General features: G+C 40.9%; 1 protein-coding gene across 1 annotated transcript; it reads right to left on the bottom strand.

Annotated features, from left to right (window-relative positions):
* Positions 1-303: 303 nt before the first annotated feature.
* Positions 304-16625, bottom strand: ERMN (ermin). Its single transcript, XM_042441660.1, has 3 exons — positions 16157-16625; positions 15436-15516; positions 304-1876 (listed from the first exon to the last, which is right to left on the bottom strand). The coding sequence occupies exons 1-3, from the start codon at positions 16422-16424 to the stop codon at positions 1404-1406; spliced, it is 822 nt and encodes a 273-aa protein (XP_042297594.1). The 5' UTR covers positions 16425-16625; the 3' UTR covers positions 304-1403.
* Between the last annotated feature and the right edge of the window lie 9179 nt (positions 16626-25804).

Genomic DNA, 25804 nt, shown 5'->3' with positions numbered 1-25804 from the left:
TCACAGGTAGCGGTTTAAAACCATTATAAAAAAAAATAGATTGGTTGGAATATCAAAAGTTTACCACTGTGTAATATGTAATCCTGCATTTCCCAATTCTCATTTTAGTAACTGTAGAATGGTAAAAGCTAGAGTACGTAGACAACAAATACTATACACTGTGCCAACATGCTGACATAAATGCAGAAACCGGATCTACCCAATTAAATGAAAAAGAGTTTTGCAAAAGTAGTGGATTTATAACTTTGTTGGCAAAATGAATCAATCTGGATTACAATTTATTTTTTTCAATGAAAAACAGTCTAAAAGCAAATGTAAGGCTCATTTTATTAGCGGTGTATAAACTTGGTATTTCAGAAACTGCCTGCTTCTTGTCTGTTCAAGAACAGAGTAGTGTGTTCTATTCAAACAGTCCTGCATGGCTTAAATTTGCCTGCTGCCCTCAGGTAAAATGAAGTCTGTCACCTCCTCACCAGTGTTAAAGTAAGATTAATTCCCAGGCATAAACAGACTGCCACTTAAAGGTGTTAATTGGTCAGTACCAATAAGCCAGACGAAGTATTATGCTAGCTAGTGAAATGAATGCAGTTGTTATACATCTGGACTGGCGCTGAAGAAAAACTGATAGGTTGTGCCCAGGATGATGTATTTCATAGTTATGAAACCCGTTAAAACATAGAATATAGAAATTGCAAAATTATCACTGTATGTTGTAACTGAATCCTAAAGTCTAGTCTGTTTGTCAAGAAATCTCCCGAATGGGCAATAGTTTTGATTATTCTGTATGCTTTTAAAAGATTGCCAGTTAGTCTAAGACTGTCTTTTTCCTCAACTGTGGTACCCAAAATGGACAGTAACAAAAACCATCTTTGAAATCAACTGATGCTAAATTTAACATATTGCTGATTTAGAGCCTACAGGTATTTGTTATTTCAGAATGAAGCATAAATGTTTGCATTTTTGAAGCATATAGTTAAATTACTTATATCGCCCTCAAGCCAGGTAAAATTATTTTGTACTACATCCCACTGACAGCTATAGGACTGAAGGCAACTATAATTAATTCATTTTATTGGCTTCACTTGGAGTTACAACCCAAGTGTACATACTCAGAAGAAAGTCCCATTGCAATAAGGGGACCTTATTTCAAATAAGAGTGCATAAGATTGCAGCCCAACCCTATGCATGCTTTCTTGGATGTAAATCTCCACATGATCAATGGGGCTTACTCCCCGGTAATATGGGCTCCTTGGGAAAATATCCTTCATCATTTTTAACTGAATCAAAGCCAACCCACCCACCCATTTTGAAAGCTTGGTATTACAGGTTGAGAAATATCTGCTGTCGAGGTGAGAATGGGGAGACAGAAATTGCAGCATGCTGATCAAATTCTTGGCCTCAGTTTATGAATGCATCATGGACTCAAATTCATCAATTCTCTGTTTAGTGTTTCCTTTCCGGATCTTCCGATAAGATATTGTATTGTACCGAGAATAGCTGTGCCTGGAGATATCATTTTTTCTCAGCGTGCCTGGCAGGTCATCAGGTTTCTCAGTCTGAGAATTACAGCTGGGGCGGATGGAGAGGAATTCTTTGCTGTTGTTTTCCTGCCCTTTTTTATGAGAATCCTCATTATTTTCCTTCAATACTCCTTCTTCTGTGCCATCTGTATCCTTCCCTATTACATTCTCATTGGCTTCTGGCTGTTCTTCCTCTTTAAGTTTCTCCTTGGGCTTGCTCAGCTGCCCTTCTCCTTTTTCTTCCTTTTCCTCCTCAGCCTTTTCCTTTTCACCCTGAGGAGGTTGGGCATCCCATTCTTCCTCCTCAGTTATCTCCTGTTCTTTGGTGCTTGCAGGATGGCTTTCCTCACAGAGCTCTGTAACAAATAACAAAGAGCAGAGCTAGTGCAAGTGTGATGACTAGAAACTAAAAACATCTGTTAGCTCCAGTTGAGTTGACCTGTTGAATCAATGAGAATATGAGAAGTGTTGACTTACCAAGTTCCCCTTGTTTCAATGGGTCTAATAATTGGATTCAGGTCTAAGAGACTGGTGGTTAAGTCTAAATGTGTCAGGATTCCATGACACTTACTCCCAAATAGGGAAATTCAGGAAGGCAGCCTGAGCCATGAACCTCAAAATTTATGGTTCAAACACTGACTCAGACATAAATTCTCTAGCTGCTTTTAGACAAGCCACTCTTTCAGGCACTCCCTCTCAACGGTCAGCTAGGATTGAATCTAAGAGGCACTATGACCTGTGCTTCGGCAGCTGGCCACACAGAGGTGTGTTAGTGACATACATGTGCATCAGATAACTCCATACCTGCTTATGTCAATTTTTGGCCACTACAGATACATTGGTATCCTCCCTCTGCAGTGGCTGCAATGACTACTGAATTCTCCCCCACCAAAGCCATTCATGCCTAGAGGAGAGTGAAGAATTTCAAATCATCTGACTATGTCTCTGTAGCTAGCTGTAAAGTGATTACATCATCTGTAGAGGTCTGCCAAGGTCCTTTCAAGGTCTCAGTGGTTGAGGTTATCATTTTGTGTCTGGCTGCAGTGGCAGAACCAGATAGATCTGCAGGGTCCCCTGTGCTCTCCTCCCAACACAAATGGCCATGTGGTGGAAGGGGGACTTCAGAGGCAAAATGGTAGCTCTGGCGGCAGTAAATGGCTCAGTGTAGCATAGTTCTGCATGATGAACTACTACATTATGCCAGTCAGGATTTCAGCCAGAGAATGGCAGCTCTCAGAGCAGTGCCAAGCCAGCCTGGCATCAGCACCCAGGCTAGCATAGGCATGCTGATTGCATCAAACTTGACACTGGTCACTACAACATCCTCTCTTTTAATTTTTGAAACATTTTTAGTGAAAGAGTAGCCAGACGCACATGTACAAGGGCTCTTTTTTTATTTAAAAATGTAAGTGTTCCTTTGTGTAATGAAATGGAGCTTATTATCACATAAATGTATTTTGCATTAGGGCAGTAGAAGCAAAAGCTACTTTATTCCTCTAATCATGATGATGGCACATTAATTTAAGTGAGATTAAAATGTGAATAACCAACTGGCTATTGGTTTGTTTGTTTTTTGTTTCTTTGTTTTGCTGCAACATATTAGGAATACAGAAGCAGCTGTAAAGCATGGGATTGAAATGGGTGAGAGCTTTAATGTTGTGCTTTACAACTGAATTAAAGTGCATATCTGTCAAAATAGGTCCCTATAAAACCAACAACTCCAAGATACAAAATGATTTGCCCCACCCCACAGCTGCTGTTTGGGAATGAGGGGCACTGAGATAATGTGTGTGAAGCTTTCAAGTAGGACACCCAACCTTTTGGTCCATTTGTGCATCTTGTAATAAAGTGCCAGGGACATTGCCACAAAAGGGTTACCATAAGGGATACCCTTATGGTCAACCACAAAATACCTATGATGAATAGATTTTTGTTGTCAGAAATACAAAATGATGAGGCTAAAATACAAGTTACATGCCCAAGAACCAGAGTACAATAGAATGCTCAATATGTATTTTCTATTCCTACAGTGCAGCTACAATGTAGCTGTAGGAATACACAGAAAAGCCAGTCAACTGATTTTTTTTCCAAAGCATCTCTAAACTGAATGTATTCCACCTAATTTATTTTCCAATTTAATAGGAAGATCACACAAAAATCATATCCCATATTGCAAGCAATGCACACATGCTACACACCACGTGACTCCAGTCATGCTGTCACAATTCCCACTTACCAGTGACACAGGTAGACATCCAATCCTCCCTTGTTCTCCACCCTAGTCCTCCCCAGCCCTTACAAGGTTCCTCCTAGTCCTCTTTACTTTCGCACAAACACCTCACAGCTCTCAGTTGCCCTGAAACTTTCTCTAACTTCCTCCACATTGGGGGACAGAGTACTGTCCCCCAACAACATTTCTAAGTTTACCAGACAATCAAGAGCAGGGACAGTTTTCCTCCTTGCCTCCACTTTCCTACACTGGGAAGTTTTGTTTTGTTTTGTTTTGTTTTTTGGCAGCCTGATATGCTGACAAGTTAAATTATTGTCCTGCACCTGCAAGCAATCTTTATTCCCTGAGAATACTGCTGGTGTCCAGGGGTATGTTGAGGAAAGGAAATGAAGATGGTGCACATGGCTTGTCTATGAAGATGGACAAGCTTGCTTTGTCTTGTGATTAAACAGAACCGTTTTAAGAATTAGAAAAATGGGAGGGTCAAGAGAGCTTCACAGTTGCCGGGTTAAAAACCTGTGAACAAATTGGAGCCTATGGACATCAAATTTAAAACTTCAACTCTAAAGCACTACATCAGTACAAATAATAATAATAATAATAATAATAATAATAATAATAATAATAATAATTGTATGGGCAGTGGAATAGTGTATCTGGGAGCAGTGGGGAGACTACACTTGTTGTGTCTGGGTTTATTCCGATATTTCCAGTGTCTTTTCTGTTCTTGTTGCCAAAGGACAATAAAGTTATTGTCTGGCCACCTGACTGGAATGTCCTGCAAGACTTCCATGATGGTGACAACAACAGGAAAGATGACAATGTGACTATAAGATTTCCGGTGTGACAACAATAACAACAGCAGCAGCACTAGGGATCTAATGTTATTTTAATTTGTTGACTGTTTTATTTTACTAAATGTTAACATGCACTAACTTGTATTATATTAAATTATTTTTGTAGAATGTATGCCATAGGCAGGTTTATTTTATCTATTTTAATTGATTGTATGTACAGCACTGTGTAAATTTACAGTGCTATATAAATAAAGCTTAATAATAATAATAATAATAATAATAATAATAATAATAATAATAATAGAAGCAATAGCAGTAGTATGGTTCCTACAGAACAGAGATGTTTTGTCTAATGTTCCTGTTCCATTTGTATGTTGACTAAAGGATTAACTCAGACAGGACTGAGAAATGAAAACAACTCTTCCCCCTTCAGCTTCCCTTGCCTGTCTCACAATATTGAAACTGACCATGACTCTTGAATGAGTGATGCCCCCACAACCACTTCCATGAGGGTTTGGTTTTGTGTATTATATCATCACTGTTTCACAAATGGAAAGAGATGAGCTTCTAACACCATTTGAAAATTTCTTCTTGTCTAAGGACAAGCCCTCTGTTGTTTGAACTGCAGCTCCCATCATTCCTCACAATTGGTTCTCTTGGCTGCAACTTACAGTCCAGAAATATCTGGAGGGCCACAAGCTTTTCACTTCTGGTTGAATACATTATATTAGCTTCTATTTTACTTGTTGTTTGCTGTAATAATTTCATCTGTGGGAACTTGCTCTGCACTGCTTTGAAAACAAAAAACAGTGATGGTCAGAGATTTTTTGTTTTTTTATTGGTGTGTGTGTATGTGGGTGGGTGTGGGTGTGGGTGTGTGTAACAGATAATACGCCTATTACAGCCTTCACCATGCTGTTGACATCCATGCATGGGACTACAACTTTCATAACCTCATTTGGCCATGCTGGTTGGGAAAAACGGGAATCATGTGGCATGGTCTTCCAAATGTTATTGGACTACAATTCCTAGCATTCCTTGCCAATGCCTATGCTGGATAGAGATCAAACCTATTGTCTGGGACTGTGGTCCAGTAACATCTTGAGAGCTGCATAATTTTGATGCCTGTAGTTAAGGGTGATGGCAACTGTAGACCAACATATAAGGAAAACATCAGCTTCATGAAGAGGGGCCACATTATCACAGTTCAACAACACCTGTAGAACTAAAAAAATCCCACTAGTGACTATACTGCAAATAATTCCAAACTCAATTGACTCAGAAATGATGGTTGGAATTCACTAAGTCAGTTATGAATGCACAATTGAGAGTTACATATTGCTGACTGCTTTGTATTGGTTTCCCACTGTGGTTCCCAACAGTTGATCCTCTAATTCTTCTTAGATTGTACGCCATGGGCAGGTTTACTCTTATCTATTTTATTGTTTGTATGTACAGCGCTGTGCAAATCTACAACACTAAATAAATAAATAAATAAATAATAGACAATGTGGGCTTCAGCTCCCACAATGTTGGCCAAGTTGGCTGGGACTTTTTTGGAGCTGAAGTCCAAAACAAAAGGAGGACTAAAGGTTGGAAACCAGTGGTTTAGGGAGTGCAGAGATACCATTCAAATTTCCCAATCCCCATTCACTGGGCAGCAGCCACTACAAGTGACCATGGTCTGTTCTCATGTTGACTGGAAAGCAATTCACTGATGTGCTCACCCACTCTCTTGCACAAGTGGTGCAATGGGAGATTGAGATAGGGACTACTGTCAGTCAGGGGTGCTACTGTCAGTCAGCTGCTTCTTGACTGACACAGAAACAGACCTTTGCTGCTCAGTAAGTGGGGACTGAGAGGGTCAAACTCAAGAGTCACTAAGTTGCAATAGAACTGAGGTGCTTTCACATTCATAACTGCCTTAGCGAATTCTATCCAATACTATAATGTTATGAACCTTGAACCTTGAAGAATTATGTGCACTAACAAGGTGAACCAAATGGAGGAGAGATGCAGATAAAAAAGAAACAGAGATCTGACTGAAGTGGATGATCCTATCATTATTTCAAAAAAAGTATAGCAAGCAAACTTTCTCACTCATACCCGTATAATAAATCAACCACAGTATGATAAACAGAAGGAAGGGCATACAAAGGATTTTTACAAATCAAAAGTTTTAAAACAGCATTAAGAGCAACAGGTTAGTAATGTGTTGCTTTGCATTTTATTCAGAAATAAAATGATAATTGGAAAAATAATTATGCTTTTAAAATAATTTTTAGTTTAAAAAAATTAACATTTCCAAACTCTAATTTTGTCCACTGAAGGCAGAGGATGCACTTTAATATTGGTGTATTCAATGGAATATCTACCAACTTAACTAAAGGCACAAATAATAAATGATTAGAGAGAATAACCCAACATTTAACAATTCCATGAAAACGTTTCATCCATCCATTTGTTCTGCCCTCTGTGACATATATCATCCTGGAGAGGCTGTGAAGCTGGCTAGGCAGAATAACAGCACAGGAGCAATAAAATAAAATAAAATAAAATCTCCTGTCTGTGCTCTATAGAATGAATTAGCAAACACTTAACATCTGGCATGATTACCCTAAGGAACATCAGAGTGAAGAGAATCGTACACTAGGCCACCCCTGCCACTTAGAATACTCCAGAATACAGTAATCTGATGTATTCAAATGATGCCCAAAGTTAATTGGAAAAAAAATTCAATGCCCAATTGCAGAATCTGAACATTAACACCCAGAGTGGTTTCAGTTAATGAGCTAAAGCTACTAAGGCTTCTTTGTTGTTGTTATGTGCCTTCAAATGTTTTCAACTTATAGTGACCCTAAGGCAAACCTATCATGGGGTTTTCTTAGCAAGATTTGTCCAGATAAAGTTTGCTGTTGCCTTCCCCTGAGGCTGAGAGCATGTGACATGCCCAAGGTCACCCAGTGGATTTCATGTCTGAGCAGGAAATGAACCCTGATCTTCAGAGTCATAGCCCAACACACCAACCATGCTGGAGTGCTTTGTGGGAAATCTATCCACATAAACACAGATGAGCAGACCACATCAGAGGGGAAATACAGAGTTGAAAGCAATGAGTTACTGATAATAAGGTTATCTGTAATAAATTACCTTTTCTGCTACTAGCTATGATCCTGGATCAGGAGATATAGCTACAAGACAGAACTATAATTCAACACTTCCACTATCCACCTTTTCTCTGCTGCAGCTGCATGAACCCAGCCATTTCATAGACTGCAGAGAGTGGGAAGAGCAGTGAACAAGTGTTCAGCTGTCTTCCCATAGCTTGGTGCACATCGACAGGCATCTGCAGAGACCTCTAGGGGTCTTGATGGATAATGTCACTGCTTTGCATCCAGCTATAGGACGATAGAAAGATGCTTCTCTGATGCTCCCTCTGATTTCCACCAGCCAGGAAATAACCAGGTTCAAGGGACAGAACAGAGAAAAAGTGGGTGGGTACGGGTTGTTGCTTGGTCAGCAGAGAATTCAGATCTCTGCAATGACCAAAAAGTGAGTTGTGATGACATAAATTCAATTTATGCCATCGTAATTCACCAGCAGGATGGCAGCTACTAAGGCATAATTATGTTAAATTTCAAGAGTAATGGGTACAAAGTAATGAATACCATTTTCAGGTTGTTTTAAAAAGTTTAGAGGCATCTTGACAAGAATAGTTCAAGTTTTATGTCAGGGATATTTTTAAGAACATTTTTAAGAACATATGGAAATTGGAAATGTAAATAAGGAAAGCAATAAGTAATACAGTAAGTTATTTTTTTAGACATTGTAATGAGCAATGATAATGAGTTACTTTTCATATATTGCGATTATGAGTAATAGGGATGAATTAAATTCAAAAGGGCTGAGGGAATCGAACATCCTCTGCATACAGAGTCAAACTACAAATCCCAGGATTCCACAGTATGTTGCCATGACAGGTAGAATGGCATGATAGTGTTATAATTGTGTAGTGGGAAACCACCCAACAATGGTGTCATGAGTGAAGGGGAACCCTAGAGGGCCAGATGGGAACCCTAGGAGTGCCACAGGACCTGAGGTGACTCACCTTTCTGCTTTACATACTTAGCTGGCAACTAACCCCACTTGAATTAAGGAGAATTTCTTCTGACTTAGACATGAATGGTATCGCACAGTTATATAGCTCTAAACTAATAGGGCCATACTTCATGATTTAAAATTATTATTGTAGAACCATCTAATGTTTGAGATCTCTTTCTTTTTAAATGTGTTTGTATCCACAGATGAAAAAGTTATCTGTCTCTATAAACTCCATCAGATCTTGGTCAAAAAAATTATTAGGAAGTCATCCAGCTGCTGCCATAGAAGTTTCCAAAGGTCTCTTGCCAAAACTGGGATGCTTGACATTGTGATCGTATGCATGGTAAACCAAAGGTCCTGGCCCTGGTTAAATATTGTCACACTCCCATTTGGTGTGTTCAACCACTATCCTTGTTTACTTTCCCCCGTCAAATAAAACACTGGTCCATGAGGATAAACATAGTGGTTTTGTCCTTCTTGCTTAATTCATTATACAAACTACCTCTAGGGAATCCAAAGGCAGAGAAAGGTAAATGGCAAATGTACTTGACATACATATGCACGAGCTGTCCAAACATTGACTTCCCTCTGTACTGTACATGTTTTTGACAGCTGGGTGACTATGCTGAAGAGGCTGGAAAAGACATTTTCAAGCAGAACACCATGTCTGAGATAACTTTCTATAACTGTTTTGTTTTTCTGCAGAGTTGATAACTTTATGTAGGACTTGCTATAAGATTTATTCATGAATTAACAGTCAAGTTTTCTAATGGTTTTCCTCAACCTGTTCCTTCACATGGCTCTTCCTAAACCTTTTCAACTAATAAATGTGCAAACTTCACACCCAGAACAGCCGCCAATGGGGACTGTCCCTAATGGCAATGTGGCCACGTACACATGCTGCCATCAGGGACAAAATGAGGGTTTGTTGTCCACAGATGATCAAATCCATGGATGGCAAGTCCATGGATACCAATGCCCCACTGTATTTTCAGATCAACTAAGAAACCTTTCTGGATCTGTGCACAGAAAACCACACCTGCAGCATGACACTTTTGCTTACTTGATGTTCCTTCAATCAAAGGTAGCCATATGCAATAGCTTGCTTTGAAACTCATCCCTTCACTGCATAAGCTGATGCCTTGTTGGATGAGAATGATGGTGTTTGTTCACTCATGGGCAGTCAGACCACTAGAACAAAGAAGATATCTAATTGCTGCACCAACCATAAAATTAGGCACCAGCCAAGCAAAACTGAACTAGGCCTGCCATCTCTTATCATGAGAATGCACACACCTTTGCGTTCTTATAGTTCTAGTAGCTGCCATAGACCCCAGAACAATCTGAATTGTGGGATTTGAGTTCCCACAAGCATGGACAGGATGCCTGAGTGCCCCCATGCCAAATGATCTCATAAAATTGGACCACTGAGGGGTTGTCTGCACAGGTGAAAAAATTGTACTCACCTCACTTCCAGTTTTTTAGGAACACATGACATACGCTCAATTTCACAGTGAAATCCCTTTTAGGATTTTTTACACCTGTGTCAGAATCAAGCTGGGTGGGCTAAATGGAGGGCGGGACTGATCTGGCAAACTTGTTGTATGTCATCATTTAAAAAAAATATATTCAGAGCATAATAATCAAAGGCTAGCAGGACTTCTGAAAAGGTGGTGTATTTAGAATTTTATAAACATTTTTTACACTCTTCCCTCTGTATTTGCAGGAATTGGGACAGCTGGCTGTTCATTCACTCAGGTGGGGGGAGGAAGAGGAATGGAGTAGCACAATCTACCATTAATTTTGATACACCTTGGGGAATAAAGCTACTTATCTCCTTCGCTGCAATGGCAACAATGGAGCACTTTACCCTGATTGCTGCTACTTCCTCTCCAGCCGACCGCAACCATGAGATCAATGGTGAAGGGGTAAATCAGGCTATCTGCTCACCATTTAGAACAACTTCACCAGTGTGGCTTTGCTGGGAAGTGAGTGGCAGCAACCGGAGTTAAGTGCTCCAGTCCCAGCAATCGCAGCTAAGGAGACTGGCAACTTCCAGCCTGTGAGTGCATCTCTGTGTGTCAGGAGACATTAAAAATCTAAGAATACATCAGCAGATAGTCATGGGAAAGGAGGCATTTTGACCTCCCACCCTTTTTATTACTCATTGGAATGCAAAGAAGGGAAGAAGATTGGCTGGAGGAGGCAACCAATTAGCATGCAAGCTGGCAAGATTGATAAAGAAACAATAAGGCTATTGGTTGATAGATTTTGGCATGCTGAGAAGAAAAAAAAACTGCATCATTTTTGTACCAATTTGAATTTGGGCACAGGAAATGTGTGGCAGTCAGTACAACTTGAGTCTACTAATGAGATCACTGTGGACCAGGAAAATGCAAGGTGAAGTTGGTTTTGTTTTGTTGTTTGCATCTGTGTAGACAACACCTAAGAATCCTATGTAGGGTGGACCTCCTCAAATACTTTCAATCACTATCAGCCTCTACTGGTCAGCAACTTGGACAGAATAACAACAACAACAACAACAACAACAACAACAACAACAACGGCCAATGTCACTCCCATCCCACCCCACCTCATGCCCTGCCAACCACATCACAAAATTAATTGGCAAATTTCTTCTTTGACATACACTAGCAACACAGACTTTCTCTTAAAACAAGCAAGTAATGCTTATTTTAAAGGCCTCTCCCCATTTTGCTACTCCACACTGGCAGCAAAGTATGAAAAACACTTGCAAGCAAGCATTTTCTGATTGTTTAAAATGCTCTTTCATGGTTTGCTCCCATTTCAGTGGTCCGCAAGCTATGCCTTTCCTGCCATTTATGTAAGACTAAGAGAACAGACAGACTTAATGCTGCAGCATTGCTAAACTTTGTGTTATCTGTTGAACTTAAACTTCTTATTTAAACTCCATGCTGTTGGTTGGTTTTGTAACAGGACTTTTAAACTGGACTATATAGAGATGCCTCACAGGGCTCTTAACACAAGCCTGCAGCAGCTTTCCCCCTTAGTCTAAAAGAAGAAAAGGTAGGGGGATCTGGATCCTGGGCTGTACTTAAGAGGACAAGTGACAGTTAATTCAGTGTACAGTATCTGATCAATCCTTTTGATAGGCAAGTGTTATGCAGGATGCAATATCTTGTAGATCGGGGTGAGCAACTATGGAATGCTAGGATTAGGCCCCTAGAAGTGCTTGAAGGCCGTACTTCCTGTTGAGAGGAAAAATTGGTCCCTGAACACCTCAAGGAGGAATGGACATTTTCACCATGTTTTGGGTTTCAGAGTTTCAAAAAAAGTCCTCCTTTGGGTCTAAACTCATCCAGGAGCCTGTAAAATATGGTGGGAATGCAACCCACATCCCCTAGTGGAGATTTTGGACCATTTGGTGGGCATTTTTTTTTAAAAAATTGCAAAAATGTTTTTTTAGCCCTGGGGTGGCAATGGGCTTGCAAACACCACCTAGAGTTCATCTGGGGGCAAGGAAAATATTTTTCACCGGGGTCACAAATATGGCAATCTGTGACCCACATTTTGCCCGTCCCTGCTCTAGATAAAGGTAAATGAGTAGCAAAAAGGAGTTACTCCTGGCATTGATTCCTTGTATTGACTGATAGCATGAATCCAGAATTCTTGGGGACTGGTAAATTACACTGTTTTGTATAACTGAGTACTGTTATAACTTAATGTTGCTGAAAGCTCTGTTAAATATTTGTGAGATATATTGCTTCTGATGCTTGCTGCTCCATAGTAAGTCAGCTCAGAAGCTGTGCTACAAGCTAGGTTTTACCATCTAATCAGCTTAATGGGTCTGAACTGTTTCAGAGGTTTTGTGTGTGTTGTTTGCCTTCAAATCGCTTCCGACTTAATGGCGACCCAAAATGAACTTATGTGGTTTTCTTGATAAATTTCTTCAGAGGAGCTTTGAAATTGCCATCCTTTGAGGCTGGGAAAGTGTGACTTGTCCAGGGTCAATCAGAGGGTTTTCATGGTTAAGTGGGAATTAAAATCCTCCTCTCCAGAGTCAGTCTACCGCTCAAAGCACTACATCACACTGGCTCACTTCAGAGGTTGTGTGTGTGTGTGTGTGTGTGTGTGTGTATAAAAATTGCTCTTCCTTCAGGGACAATTTGAAATCTGACTGCAGGAATTTCTGTAGTCGAGAATCTCATCTGATTTCCTGGTTGTTGTTGTTGTTGTTGTGTTTTGTTTTGTTTTGTCAATCTATTGATTTTTGTGTCTCTGGTTTTTCTAAACAATAGTTATTGTTTGCAAGGTGTCCTATGGGTGCAGTGTAAAATTTGCTAAATTAATTCAAATTTCAGTTGGTTTATATATTTTTGAAGTCTATTTAGTAATCCCCACTGAGCTTTCACTAGGGTAATTCTGCTCCGTTTTACTCCTCCAATGAGGAGGGGGAGAAAGGCAACTAGTGTTAATGAGTTTGAAAATGGATGGGTTACATATATGTTAGGCAAATATGCATTTGTAAATTGCATTGTATTAGAGTTTTTATATTCAATAAAGGCGGGTTACAGTCCGCGCGTCCTAGGGTTAGGAAGGGGCGTCCTAGGGTTAAGAAGGGTTGCCCCTTCCTAACTGGCCCTGTTCCCAAAATGCGCGGAGCGCGTCCTAAATGGCAGCGCTCATCCACATGGGTGCTGCCATTTTTACGTCTTGGATGCACAGCGTCCAGATGTGGCGCACCGGAAGTGAGGCCGCGAGTGCGCGCCTCGTGCTTCACGATGCCACTTCCGAGGGCCAAAAAGGAGTGCCATTTCGGTGCTCCTTTTTCGCTGCGGCCAGAAGCCTCATGGTCTGGCCGCTGGGGCTTCTCGCTGCAGCTAATGGCTGTAACACACCAAAGTTTTCTTTTTAAAAAAATGAAACCGGGTATAGAAACTTTCTGCAATGAATTTTTATTACCATGACAATAACCACAGCAACATTTTCCAAGGATGACACTGCACATGTTCGTTTCGCATTACCCAAAAATATTACACTACAACTTTTAAATGGATGTCACACACCCCTGTCATACTCGGCTCCTCCCTGGCTTAATCGGTGCTTGAATGTTAAAACAAAATGCCCCATTCAACTTTTTGCCTGTGGTATCTTTAGTATTAATTAGGTTAAATTGGACAGGCAATAAAAACTGGTCTGCAATTTTGAGATAAAATGCCTGTGCTTGGGGGGAGGGCAGGGGTGGGAGGGATGTCAAATATTACTTAACAGGTTTTATTGTACAGTTGTATAGCACAGCATGGATGCAGATATGGAGTAATGGGGAAAGTCCCATTTTTCATTTCCTGACTTCTCAAAAGTGCTGATACCTAAGGCAGCTACTGATAAATGATTAGATTTCGCCATGACTATCTTTCTGCCTCTCAGATAGATATAAAATGAATATCCTGTAATTTTTCCCTTTTTACTGTCCAAATGTTTTTGTTGTTCTTGTGTGCCTTCAAGTCATTTATGGTGACCCTAGGGTGAACCTTTCACAGGGTTTTCTTAGCATGTTTTTTCAGAGGGAGTTTACCATTGCCATCCTCTGAGGCTGAGTGTGTGTGACTTGCCCAGGGTCACCCAGTGGGTTTCATGGCCAAGTAGAGATTCAAACCCTGTTCTCTAGAGTCATAGTCCAAGGCTCATATCACTACCCCACACTGGCTACTCAACATCCTCCAACATTTCACAGATGAAAACTGGGACGTGTGGCCAAGCAACATCAGAATGTGGTCAAGATAGCAAGAGTTTTTAATGAGAAAGAATGCAAGCTAGGAGGGGCTGTAGCAGTCTTCTTTCGCCTGAGTCCCCATGGAAGGTAAGATTTTGTCCCCTCTTCTCTCCCTTTTCTGAGTTGAATGCAAATTAGCTTTGTACTTTGAACTCAGTTTGCAGCAACTGAAACAAGCCAAGGACAATTGGAAAAAGTGGGGGGAGGAGAGAGAAACTGGGACATTTTAAAAACAACTGAAAAAGTGGGACAACAGGAGATTAATAGGGTCTGTCACTCCAAATATTGCTGGATTACAACTCCCAGCATTCCTCGTCAGTAGCTATGTCGGCTAGGGCTGCTGGGAGTTGCAGTCTAACAGTGTCTGGAGAGCTTATTTAGACACCTGAAAATGTCATCCACACAAACTCTATCACAACCCCAGTGTTTGAAACACTGATTTTATTTGAAGGAGTAGGGGTTATTTGTTCTTTGTGTATCTGTCCCAAAGAAAAGTGTCTGAAATGGTTGCTTGCAACTTTTGCACTATTTCACTCAGACCTAATGAAAGCATTATTCCTTCTGTACCATTATTATTTTTAGAAATTAGGGTAAGCGAAACAAGCAAGGAAATATACTGATTAGATAAATAGATAAATGGAATAGCCCAATGGGGGGGAAAGAGGTGAACAACCTTAGTTGTGGAAAGTGTCACTCTTACCATCATCCATGAATCAGCCATGGAGGATTTAATTACCCCTATAAAGACACTCACCATCTTGGGGAGAATAACTCTCAATTTTAGTTCTATGTCCAAGTAACTGTTCTGTTTCTATAGGGCAAAATCCTATTAGTCAAACTCCTAGTGATAGGCTGAGTATAATTTCAATCAACTTCAATGTGAGAGATTTAAGTACGTGTTTGACCGGACAGAAATTAGCACTAGAAAGACTGCATATACAGTTTGCAAAATGCATACGTTTTATGTCTAATTATGAAAAAAAAAACATAAACCTAAAACCAACCAAACAAATACCCAGCTATACTTCTTACCTTCTCCAAATTCTTCTTCCCAGTCTCTTCTTCTCTGGGAAAAGCAGTCAGTATTATCCTCCTTGTCTCCCTCTGGCTTTCCTTCAGAAGATAACAAGATAGTATAAAAGTGCCAACTCCTAAAAAATGGTTAGTGATTACACAGTTGCAATTACTAATCTTTCCAGCCAGATAATGGAAGTTAAACTTCCATGCCTGAAGTCATCCTTTAAGTTAGATTTTCATCTTGAGCCACTTATGGTAGAAATACATGCTACAACACTCCTTAGACTGATGGTCAATGCATTTTTGTCAGCATACTAAACACTTAGAAGAAAATTCAATTAAAATTAATAAAACTTCCAAGCCCTGGGCACAATCTAGCCCAAATTAAGCATCTGAAATCATCTTGATTTCAGCAAGAGAATTTAGCACATGTTTCGGTCTTTTCCATTCAAAATTAATCAGAATTAAAAGTATGTATGTAACTGTGGCTAAACCGTGTTTAAGATTAAAGTTATATTTAACTTGTTAATTTTTAAAATCCATTTTGATAGCTGAAAAATATTCTTTTCTTGTCAGCAAATATTAACCAATCTTATTCATTCACACAAAATGACTTCATAATATTACAAGTGGAAAGAAAAGAAAAAAAGCAGTTATTTAATTTTTTAACTTTTAAAAAAATCTGATTTTATTCCTATGATAATGTGGAGGAAAAATTATACTTCAGCATTTTTACCTTCATGTTCCTTCAGCCCTACAGACTCTTCATAAGTGGAGATGTCACACTCTTCATAGACTGAATTTTCCACTAAGTGACCGGTTCCTTCTTGGTTGCCTTGTGTAAGTAACAAATCAGGCTCAGGCTTGGCAGAGTCATAAGGAAATATCTCAACGGAATTTGCTATCTGATCAATAATATCAATAACTTGGAGCGGAGGTTTCTCTGAGGACACGTTCCCGTTATATTCAGGCACGCTGGTTGGAACCTGGACATCTTCTGTCATGATGACTTTTGTCCAGCTGGCTCCTTGCAGAGATGTATCCAGTGATGACTTGATATCCTGTAAGCCCCACAGAAGTAAAGCCAACAGTCTGTCTACAACTGCCTTTTTTAAAAATGTATATAATTATATATACTAATCTATAGAAAGGTCACTATAGCTGTATCAGTCAATGACCTCTCCGTCTCCTGAGGTTTGTGTAGCCAAAACAGAGAAGAGAGTTAACAATGTCAGGATTTGTCTCCGCTTTGCCAGCGTCCCCATTTCAGGAAGCCAGTCCAATCAGCAGCTTTCTTGTGACAGGGAGTCTTACCGTTGCATAATAAAATGCACCATTGCCATTTACATAAACAAACAATCTACAAGCAACAAAGCTTTTTGTGCTGGCATGCAGAGCGGGGCTTTCAGCATGTCAGCCCAATGGTAATCAACAGAGATTGTTGTCCTGATCCCATAATGGCTCTTTGTGTGCTGTCCTTGGAACAGGAGGGCTGATTGTTCTCAAGTTTTAATCTACACCGAGTGACCACCTTGAGTCCCATTAGCTGTGTGTAACCAGATTAACATTCCCAAACAGGTTAGATGTTCTGGGTAAACCTTGGGGGCACTCTCGGTGCTCAGACAAAGGGTTCATTTTGAAATGTGTGGAAGACTAAAAGTGGGCATGGTGGGGGAGAAGGGAGGGAGGAGGGTAACCTCACATGAGATTGTGCCACTTCTCTCGGCTATCTGGAGACTGGTTTCTCTCATCCCTGCGCACCTGATCTAGTTCCATTTTTAACCAGCTCTTATCAAAAAGACCTAGAGTTGGTTAACTTTGTTTGTTTGTAAACAAGAATTTAAAAGACAAGACAGCGATTAAAAGAATGCTTTTCAGGGTTTCATCACTGGGTAGATTTCTTTTTTCTTCAGTAGCATAATGTGACAAATGACAACTAACCAGGAGACCCACCTGAGTCTTCAGAGGCATCTGTTTACCTCAGAAATGGATCATGAGAAAGATTTCTTACTTCCCACCATGGTTACCTCAGTTCCACACTTAGGGCTAGTCTACACATAATTGCTGCATATCTTTGCACATTCGCATTGACACTTAATTCTCTTCACAATTTCCTGCACAAATTTGCATCTGTTCACCTCCCTCTGAAAAAAATGTGCAAAGTGGATGGCTGGCCACATGTTCGGTAATGTCCATCATCATGGATACTTGTGGATACTCTGGTAAAAACCACAAATCCTTTTTCAGTAGAGTTTCCAGAGTTCCCCCCCCCCTCAGCCCCCACAAAAAGCCCCAAATCCTCCAAATCATTATGTGGTCAGATTGCAATCTATTTAGTTTGAATGAGGAACATTTTAAACATGTAGACAAGCCCCAAATCCTTCTGGAAGATACTTTAGCTTGTGTTTATTAAAGTGATTGACATGGAAGAATGTATGTGCCAAAGGTGCCACAGAAAACTCTTTCCTATGTCATTAAGGCATTTGGCAGAGAGTAACACCTGTGGTAGCCAAGTGGGGCAGTGAATATGCTTTGAACGTTAGTCTGAACTTTACAGGAGCTATCCAACGTTCTGAATATATTTGGAGTTACATTTCAACACCTTGGATAGCTACCTAAGGTTTTATTAAAACCTATAATAAATTCACCAATGCAGTGACATAGAAACCATCAGGTGCACTGGGAACCTCAAGCACTGGATCTTGAGATTCCCAGAGATACACTGTAGCGTATCATGATCACATCTATAGAATAAAAGTGGTATTGCTCAGGGGATGCAGCAACTTAATTCACTTTTGAAACCTAAACTACTAGTCTGACTGCAACAGGAATTACTTCTCTATCCAGAGATTATTATTCCCTGTCTTTTGACTCCTTCACTAGCACAGTATCCAGAGGCACAGAAGGTACTAAGGTGAGGTTTTAAATGACACTGTTTTACCTATAGACAGAGTGTGTGTGTTGTGTGCCCCTATCACAAGGTTTTCTTAGCAACGTTTGTTCTGAGAGTGTTTGCCTTCCTCTGAGTCTGACAGCCCTATTGCATGACTTAAGAAAGCCAAGACAGAGAAGCAGCTCTTGCTTTCCTGCATCCTGTCATCGCACTTCCATTTTCTTTCCCAAGGAAGATGGTTGTAAAAGTGTGCTGTTTGCAAACAAAAAGAGAAAAGAATGGAAGTGCTACGACATCATGCTGAGAGGCAAGAAGAAATTATCTTCTCTACCTCTCTAGGCAGAGTACTTGTTCCTTTCCAGTTTTCTTTTGCTCAGTTTTGTTTTTCTGCAACCCTATGATGCGCTCAGTCCCAGCACTGTGAAATGGAAGCAAAGCCCAGACAGAGCTGCAGGTTCCCAGAGTTTCCATACTTAAATCAATATCTGCCACCATAGTCATAGGAATGAGCTAAGAGGAGATGACTAGTTGTTGCTGTAACTACACACACAAGCTAGTTGTGTTGCTGAAGAAGCCAGTTGATAAAAGAAGTCATGAGGGAAATCATATCCCTATGTAAGGGAAACTACTCACGACCCATATATCCCAAGACTTCTTTTTCCCCTCTGTGGCAGTTCTTAGGTAGACCAGTGGCCTTCAGAATCTGGGAAAGTTACACATTTTGACTATAGCTCCCAGAATTCTTAGACAGCATGGCCACTGATGGCATTCTGGGAGTTGTGAATCAAAGCATAACTTTTCTAAGTTGTGGGTATGATTCTTTCTGCAGAAATAATACAGTTTGGCAACGCTTTAACTGATATGGCTCAATGCTATGGAATTCTGGGGTTTGTAGATTTGTGAGATATTTAGTCTTCTCTACCAAAGACTGCTGGTGCCTCACCAAACTACAAATCCCAGAATTCCCTAGGATGGAGACATGGCAGGTAAAGCAGTGTCAAACTGCATTATTTGTCTTCCATCTGAGGAAGGAGGCTCAAGTCTAGGAAAGTTCATGCTACCAACTTTTATCTTTCAGTTAGTCTCAAAGGTGCTGCAAGATCCCTTTGCTTAGCAGCAAGTGTGCAAAGATTGCTAACTCTAACACTCACTGCATGGTTCATTTCCTTGCTGCCACTCAACAAATAACAAGTAAACTATTCCAAAGATTAAATATTGGTTTTTCAATTGCAAAATTCAGCTTTCCTTCTTTTAGGATGTTAGTTACTTTGGGCTCACTTTTCCTCCATTTTCTCCCCATCCCACTCCTATGAAAGGATCCATACTGCCTTGCAATGCATTCCAAGAGCTTGGCAGCCCCTGATCCCTGTGGCCACTAAACACAAGAGCCTAATTCTAGAGTTTCCAATTACAATAGCACTGAATTGTGCATGGACACTCAGAAAGAAAGAGGAACAGACTGCTTGAGCTTGGCACTTGGCACACCATGTGATTTATGAAGCCTTGATGAATAGAAGAAGCCCATGCAAGTTGTACATGACTGAGTGCAGGCACTGAAAGGCGGGAGGGAGGGGGAGGCTATGGGGAAATGTAGGTCCTGGGCAGCCATGGTGTTGTCTGAAGAGACATGATGCAACAAGTTTGATGAAGCTGAGCAAGTCTGGGAGAAAGCCTGAGAGCCTCATGTACACTGCCCTGAGTCCTAATACAGAACAATGGAGGTACAGAATGATAAAACAAGCAAACATGTCACCCTTGTCTGCAGAAGCTGAAAGGACATGTGAGCTCTGAAAAGAAACCATCTCTGAAATGGGCAAAATAGATCCCTCTTGTAGAGAATCATAGAGTTGGAAGAGACCTCAAGGGCTATAAAATCTAACCCCTTGCCATCTAGGAATATAGTCATAGCACTCCTGAGAGATGGACATTCATCAAAGAGTGCACTCCTGAGAGATGGCCACTCCTAAAGAAGGAGACTCCACCACTCTCCAAGGGAGTGTGCTCCATTGTCAAACAGCTCTTACTATCAGAATGTTCTTCCTAATGTTGAAGTGGAATCTCTTTTCTTGTAGTTTGAATCCATTGCTCCAGGTCCTGTTCTCTGGAGCAGCAGAAAACAAGCTTGCTCCAACCTCAGTATGACACTCCTTCAAATATTTAAAGAGAGCTATCATATTACCTCTTAACCATCTCTTCTTCAGGCTAAACATACTGAGCTCCCTAAGTCTCTCCTCATAGGGCATGGTTTCCAAACCCTTCACTATTTTGGTTCCCCTCCTTTGGACATGCTCCAGCATGTTGCAAAATAAGCCACGAAATGGCATGGAAGGAGGGGTGGTTCTCCTGAGTCAAAGGGTGCATCTAAACCAGGGGTAGGCAATCTTTTTGAGCCGGGGGCAGGGTTGCTGTTCCTCAGACAACTGGGGGGCCAAAACCAAAAAAATAAATAACTAAATAATTTTTTAAAAATTTAAATAAATAAATAAACCGGGACAAATGTAGGACAACATTTTCAAATGGTGGACACTTTTTTAAAAAAAGTGGAGGACATGCAAAAAAATTTGCTGATTTTTTAAAATTTTTTAATATAAATGCATGTTTCTGAGGCGTCTATAGACAATTGCCCCCCTTGCCCCTGCGTGCGAGAGGCCAAAGGCCCCGGCGGCAATCGGCAGCAGGACCGGGCTGGGGCTGGTCCCAAGTCCTTGCCGGGCCGCATCCGGCCCGCAGGCTGCAGGTTGCCTACCCCTGATCTAAACTGTAGAAATAATGCAGTTTAAAACCACTTTATCTGCCATTAAGATCTGCACCATCCGATAGGATCCCAGGATTTGTAGTTTTGTGAGGCATTTTGTTTTTTAATTGGGCCAGCATGGGATAGTGGTTCGGGCATTAGGCTATGACTCTGAGAAACCAGGGTGTAGATGCATCCGGAGTTTCTTAATCCCCAGTACAATGGTAACTATATATTTACTTTTAATTTAATTTATTGATTATATTACTCCATCTCTTAAAGTGCTGCTATACTCTATACCATTTTTGCATCATTTCTGTTCTCAGAACTAAAATCAAAACCATCTTAGCTAGCCAAAAGTTGAGGAAGGCTATGTATAGGCCAGGCAGATAAAACATGTGCTGGTTAGAGCCAACGTATTTCTTAATGCAGCTCCCAAGCCCTTTTTTCTATTAGTAACGCCATCTAGTGGCAGAAAATCATATACAGAACATTGGTGAGCAATATGAGTGTGGTATAAATCATGTTCTGAACAAAAGCTGTTGTAAATCCCCAAAGCCTCAATGCCATACACAAAGAATGAGGAGTAATCTGTGTAACCTACCAAAGTACAACTGGAAGCCTTTAATCAACTAATGTCAACACTATTCTTACTACGGATGAATAAGTCAACACTGGCAAATTATCTGAGACATAATGACCTGTAATAATAATAATAATAAAGGATGAAGCAGTACACAAGCAAACTTTGTGACGCTTGTACGTGTGTGTTGGAGCACCTCTTTCTCAATAATGATTCTTTCCCTCTTTGTTAATAGAGGAGAATTGCCCTCTTTATCCAGAGGTTAAGCAGGGGATAAAGAAATCTCCTGAGCTGTGGGACATCAGGAGAACTATTAAAATCTAGAATCAGGAAAAGCTCATGTTGAAATCTCTTGTGGAAGGTACATTGTGTGCTTCATGAGAGAGGACAACCAGCTTGCTCCTGGCCCCCCTAATTGCAATCAAAACATCTTTTCTAAAACCAATGAATCTGAAGAACCAAAAAGCACTGACAGCTTGAAAGCAAGGCACATCTGTTCCTCCCATTCCCAGAAGACATTTTACCTGGAAACATGTTAGATGGAGTTTTCAATCTAGACCAGAAGACCATATGTCCACCATCTCTCTGCCATGACCTGTTAACTGTGTCTGTGGGCTCTATCACATGGAGGAGGCAAGCGTCATTAAATTGTGATTAAATCGTGCTAATAGCACAGTCGGGGTCGTTGTGTGCTTTAAAGACATTCCCAACTTATGGCAACCCTAAGGAAAAACCTATCATGGGATTTTGTTGGCAAGATTTGTTCAGAGGAAGTTTTCCCCCTGAGGCTAGAGCATGTGACTTTCTCAAGCTCACCCAGTGGGTTTCTGTGACTGAACACGAAATCAAACCCTGTTCTCTAGACTGGTAGTCCATGACTCAAACCACTATGCCACACTGGTTCTCTATTCTTTTTAAATGGATGGCTGTGAACCTTCCATCCATTAAAAAAGAAATAGAAGCTCGCAATCTCCCCTGACCAAACCATCAGACTTTCTTCCCTTCCCTCCCAGGTCAGAATTTGCCAGTAATGCTTTAAAAATTGTGAGTTACCTTCGATTAATTCCTTTTACCAGTAACAAAGTTTACTGGTTATATACTGATTATGACTGTAATTTAACATGCTTACTCCTCGGTCACTTTCATTATCCTCTGTTATAGCACATCGATGACTGGTTTAATAAGCATGGCTGCATGTTATAGAATCCTGGGATCTGAAGATTGGCGAGGCACTGGAGCTCTCTGGCAGATAAATGTCAACTCTTCCACATAAAACTCCAAATCCCAATATCTCATATGATGAAGCCATGGCAGTTAAACTGATATCAAAGTGTGTAGTGTGGAAGAGATTTTGGTTGACTTCACCCTTTTTTCGTAGTACAACTGAAAGTAACTTTCGTTACTTTTATAGTTGTGGGATGTGTGGCCTTGAAATAGTAGAGGAGGACTATAACATAGTTCAATTGCTGGCTCATGATGGGCCTTGTGCTGCTGCCTCCTGCTCTCTCTTGCGTTGAGATGACAAGGTAGCTAGAGGAAGGAGTGTTTTGTACCACAGACTAAGAGCTTGGAAATGAGTTTATTAACCTGCAAAGTTACTAACTCACTAGATATTTTTTACCCAGGTGGTTTAACTAATTTGAGTGAGTGAGACTATTGTTAATTCTATGCTTTAACAGATTGCTTAGGCAGGGTACAGACTGCAAAAAAGAGGCGCCTCTTCGGCACCTCTTTCTGCTGTGCAGGAGCGCTGCAACATACAAATTGTGCGGCACTGCTGTGCAGCAAAGGAGGAGCTCCCAAAAACAGCTCCTTTTTGCACCAAAGATGGCGTGGTTACGTCGCAGCTGCGCAGCGCCGTTTGGAGGTGGTGCAGCTGCGACGTAATCATTGTGCTCACCTTATGTATGGTGCTGAGCAACTGCAGCACGTGCATGACGTGCTAGGGTTGCGGGGCGTGTGCATGCACTGCCCTGAGGTAACCCTAGCATGTCATGGACGCACCGCAAAGGGCCCATCTGGACAGGGCCATGGTTTGGGATATTATAGTTCATTCAAGTAGAAGGCTCTTATGTTAGCAATAAAACAGGAAGAGAAAGATTAAGACTGGAAGAAAGACATGCTAAAGTCCTTGTGCTAAGCAGCAGAATTCAGCAGAAGACGGGAAGCACTTGAAGAACTGAGATAGCACATCCTCCAACTGTCTCAATTTGGCAGGGGCAGTCCAAATTAATCCTCTGCCATCCCACTTTGTCAGCTTCATTGAAAATGTCCCAGTTTCTCTCTACATCTCCCACTTTCCCACTTTGTACTTATCTTATTTTAGTTGCTGTAAACTGAGTTCAAATGCAAAAGTACAGTCCGTCCTTGCCTTATGCGGGGGATCCGTTCCGGATTCCTCCACGTAAGGCGAATTCCGCCTATGCTCGAGCCCCATTGGAAACAATGGGGCTCGTGCGCGGTGGCGCGGGAGCATGCGGGGCGTAACGGGCGCACGCACCCATTCAATTGAATGGGATGCACCGCCCCTTCTGCCCCGCGCGCACCCCACGGCTTGAGCGCGTATGCTCAAGGCCGAGTATGGCGCGCCCGCGTATGGCACAGGCGCGCTGTACTTGCTATTTAGTCAGGCAAAAACAGGCTGCTGCAGCCTCTCTTAGCTTATCTTTTCTTCGTCATTAATAACCTTTGTCATCTCAATTCCACCCCCACCCCCATACACACTACAGCCAGAAATATGGGGCACCCTGAAAATACCTTTCTGGGTTTGGCAGCAGAAAACAGATCACACAACCATGAATCATCACAGAGAAAAGTGGGGAAAGGGGTAATAGGAAGTAATGCCCAACCAGTATGCTTCCATTCTTAAACTATCAGGATTGTGGTGGGACAGCATGTTGGTGTGATAAAGTCGTTAGATAATTAATAGAAAAGTTTTCTCCTCTCTTGGATTCTTCCTTTTTATCTCTTTTGGCTTTCCAACCACTCCCTGTTTCCATGGGTCACACATGTTGAGGAATTAGGTGAGGCTAGAACCATTAGTATGAATCTGAAAGATTCATTTAGTTAAATCCCTTTGCCTCCCATCTCTACTAAGAAATAAATCCTTTACAAACTTTCAGTGTGTTTAATATTGTTTGAGGTTTTAAAATCCAGCCAGGTCTCCCTTATCTCTTAGTTTCTTTCTTTTTCTCTCCCACTCCTCCTTCTATTCTACATTTTCATTTAATCCCAATAAGTAACAATTTGATCCGTTATTTAAAAAGGGCCCTTTTCCTAACAATTACAAGAACGCTTCCATGACGAAAACGGAAGCGTTCCCCTTTAAAAGTGCCATCTGTGATCCCATCAGGAGGCTTCCATCACAGATCAGTGACATTGCGGCAACGGGAGCATGGTGGAAGGTAAGGAGTGTGATAAACTTCTAATCTTCCATCAAAAATCAAACCTCATAAACATTCAGCACAGTACTCAGTGTAAAGTAGTGAGCATGAATACATATGATTCAGAATTTTTCTATAGTGTATTGATGAAACATACATACATAGATACATCCTTGCAATACTACTGCTTGACAATAAACCTGACCAAATGCCAGGTCCTAAAATGGAGCTGACCAAAGCATGACCAGTGGGTTGGCTTTGCAGTGATACCCAGCTTTGTCATATATCGGACAATGGCTCAAATGCTTTTGTTACTCTTGACTACACTAAAACCATTGAATCAATGGGATTTACTATTCAACAATTAATTCAACAGGTCTACTCTAACTAGGACTAACCAACAGAAATCCAAACAATAAATGTCATGGGTGTGGCAAGAAGGTACACTTAATATCTTTTCTCTGAGATATATAGGCATTTGTCTACTGTTGCAAGTAGGAAACGTTAAATTGGTGCCAATTTTCTGTTCATGTTTGTTTCTCATTTCTCTGGTTTATCTTTGCAGTTTCAGTATCATATATTGAAAGAAATAAATGAGCTATTTCTTCATGAAAAGAAGGGAGACCTGTATCCAAGTAAGGGGTTCTTAAACTGGGGTCCCTGGCTTTCATGGTCTATAACGTGGCCAAGATGGGTAGCGACTGAAAAGGATTTTATTTTTTAGTATAATAGGGACTCTACAGGCCGCCCCTTTTTGCACCAGATTGGGCATGTGGCAACCGCACACTGTG

Source organism: Sceloporus undulatus, chromosome 1 (assembly GCF_019175285.1).
Source record: "Sceloporus undulatus isolate JIND9_A2432 ecotype Alabama chromosome 1, SceUnd_v1.1, whole genome shotgun sequence".
NCBI lineage: Eukaryota > Metazoa > Chordata > Lepidosauria > Squamata > Phrynosomatidae > Sceloporus > Sceloporus undulatus.
The sequence above is the reverse complement of the archived record's forward strand: the minus strand, read 5'-3'. Positions and strand labels throughout refer to the sequence as shown.

What these genes read in the sequence shown, in the direction of transcription:
- ERMN (XM_042441660.1), bottom strand. Translation starts at nt 16,424, where the DNA reads ATGACAGAAGATGTCCAGGTTCCAACCAGCGTGCCTGAATATAACGGG. An exon ending in AGGGCTGAAGGAACATGAAG is followed by an intron (nt 15,517 to 16,156) that starts GTAAAAATGCTG and finishes TATCTTCTGAAG; the next exon opens with GAAAGCCAGAGGGAGACAAG. An exon ending in GGAAGAAGAATTTGGAGAAG is followed by an intron (nt 1,877 to 15,435) that starts GTAAGAAGTATA and finishes TATTTGTTACAG; the next exon opens with AGCTCTGTGAGGAAAGCCAT.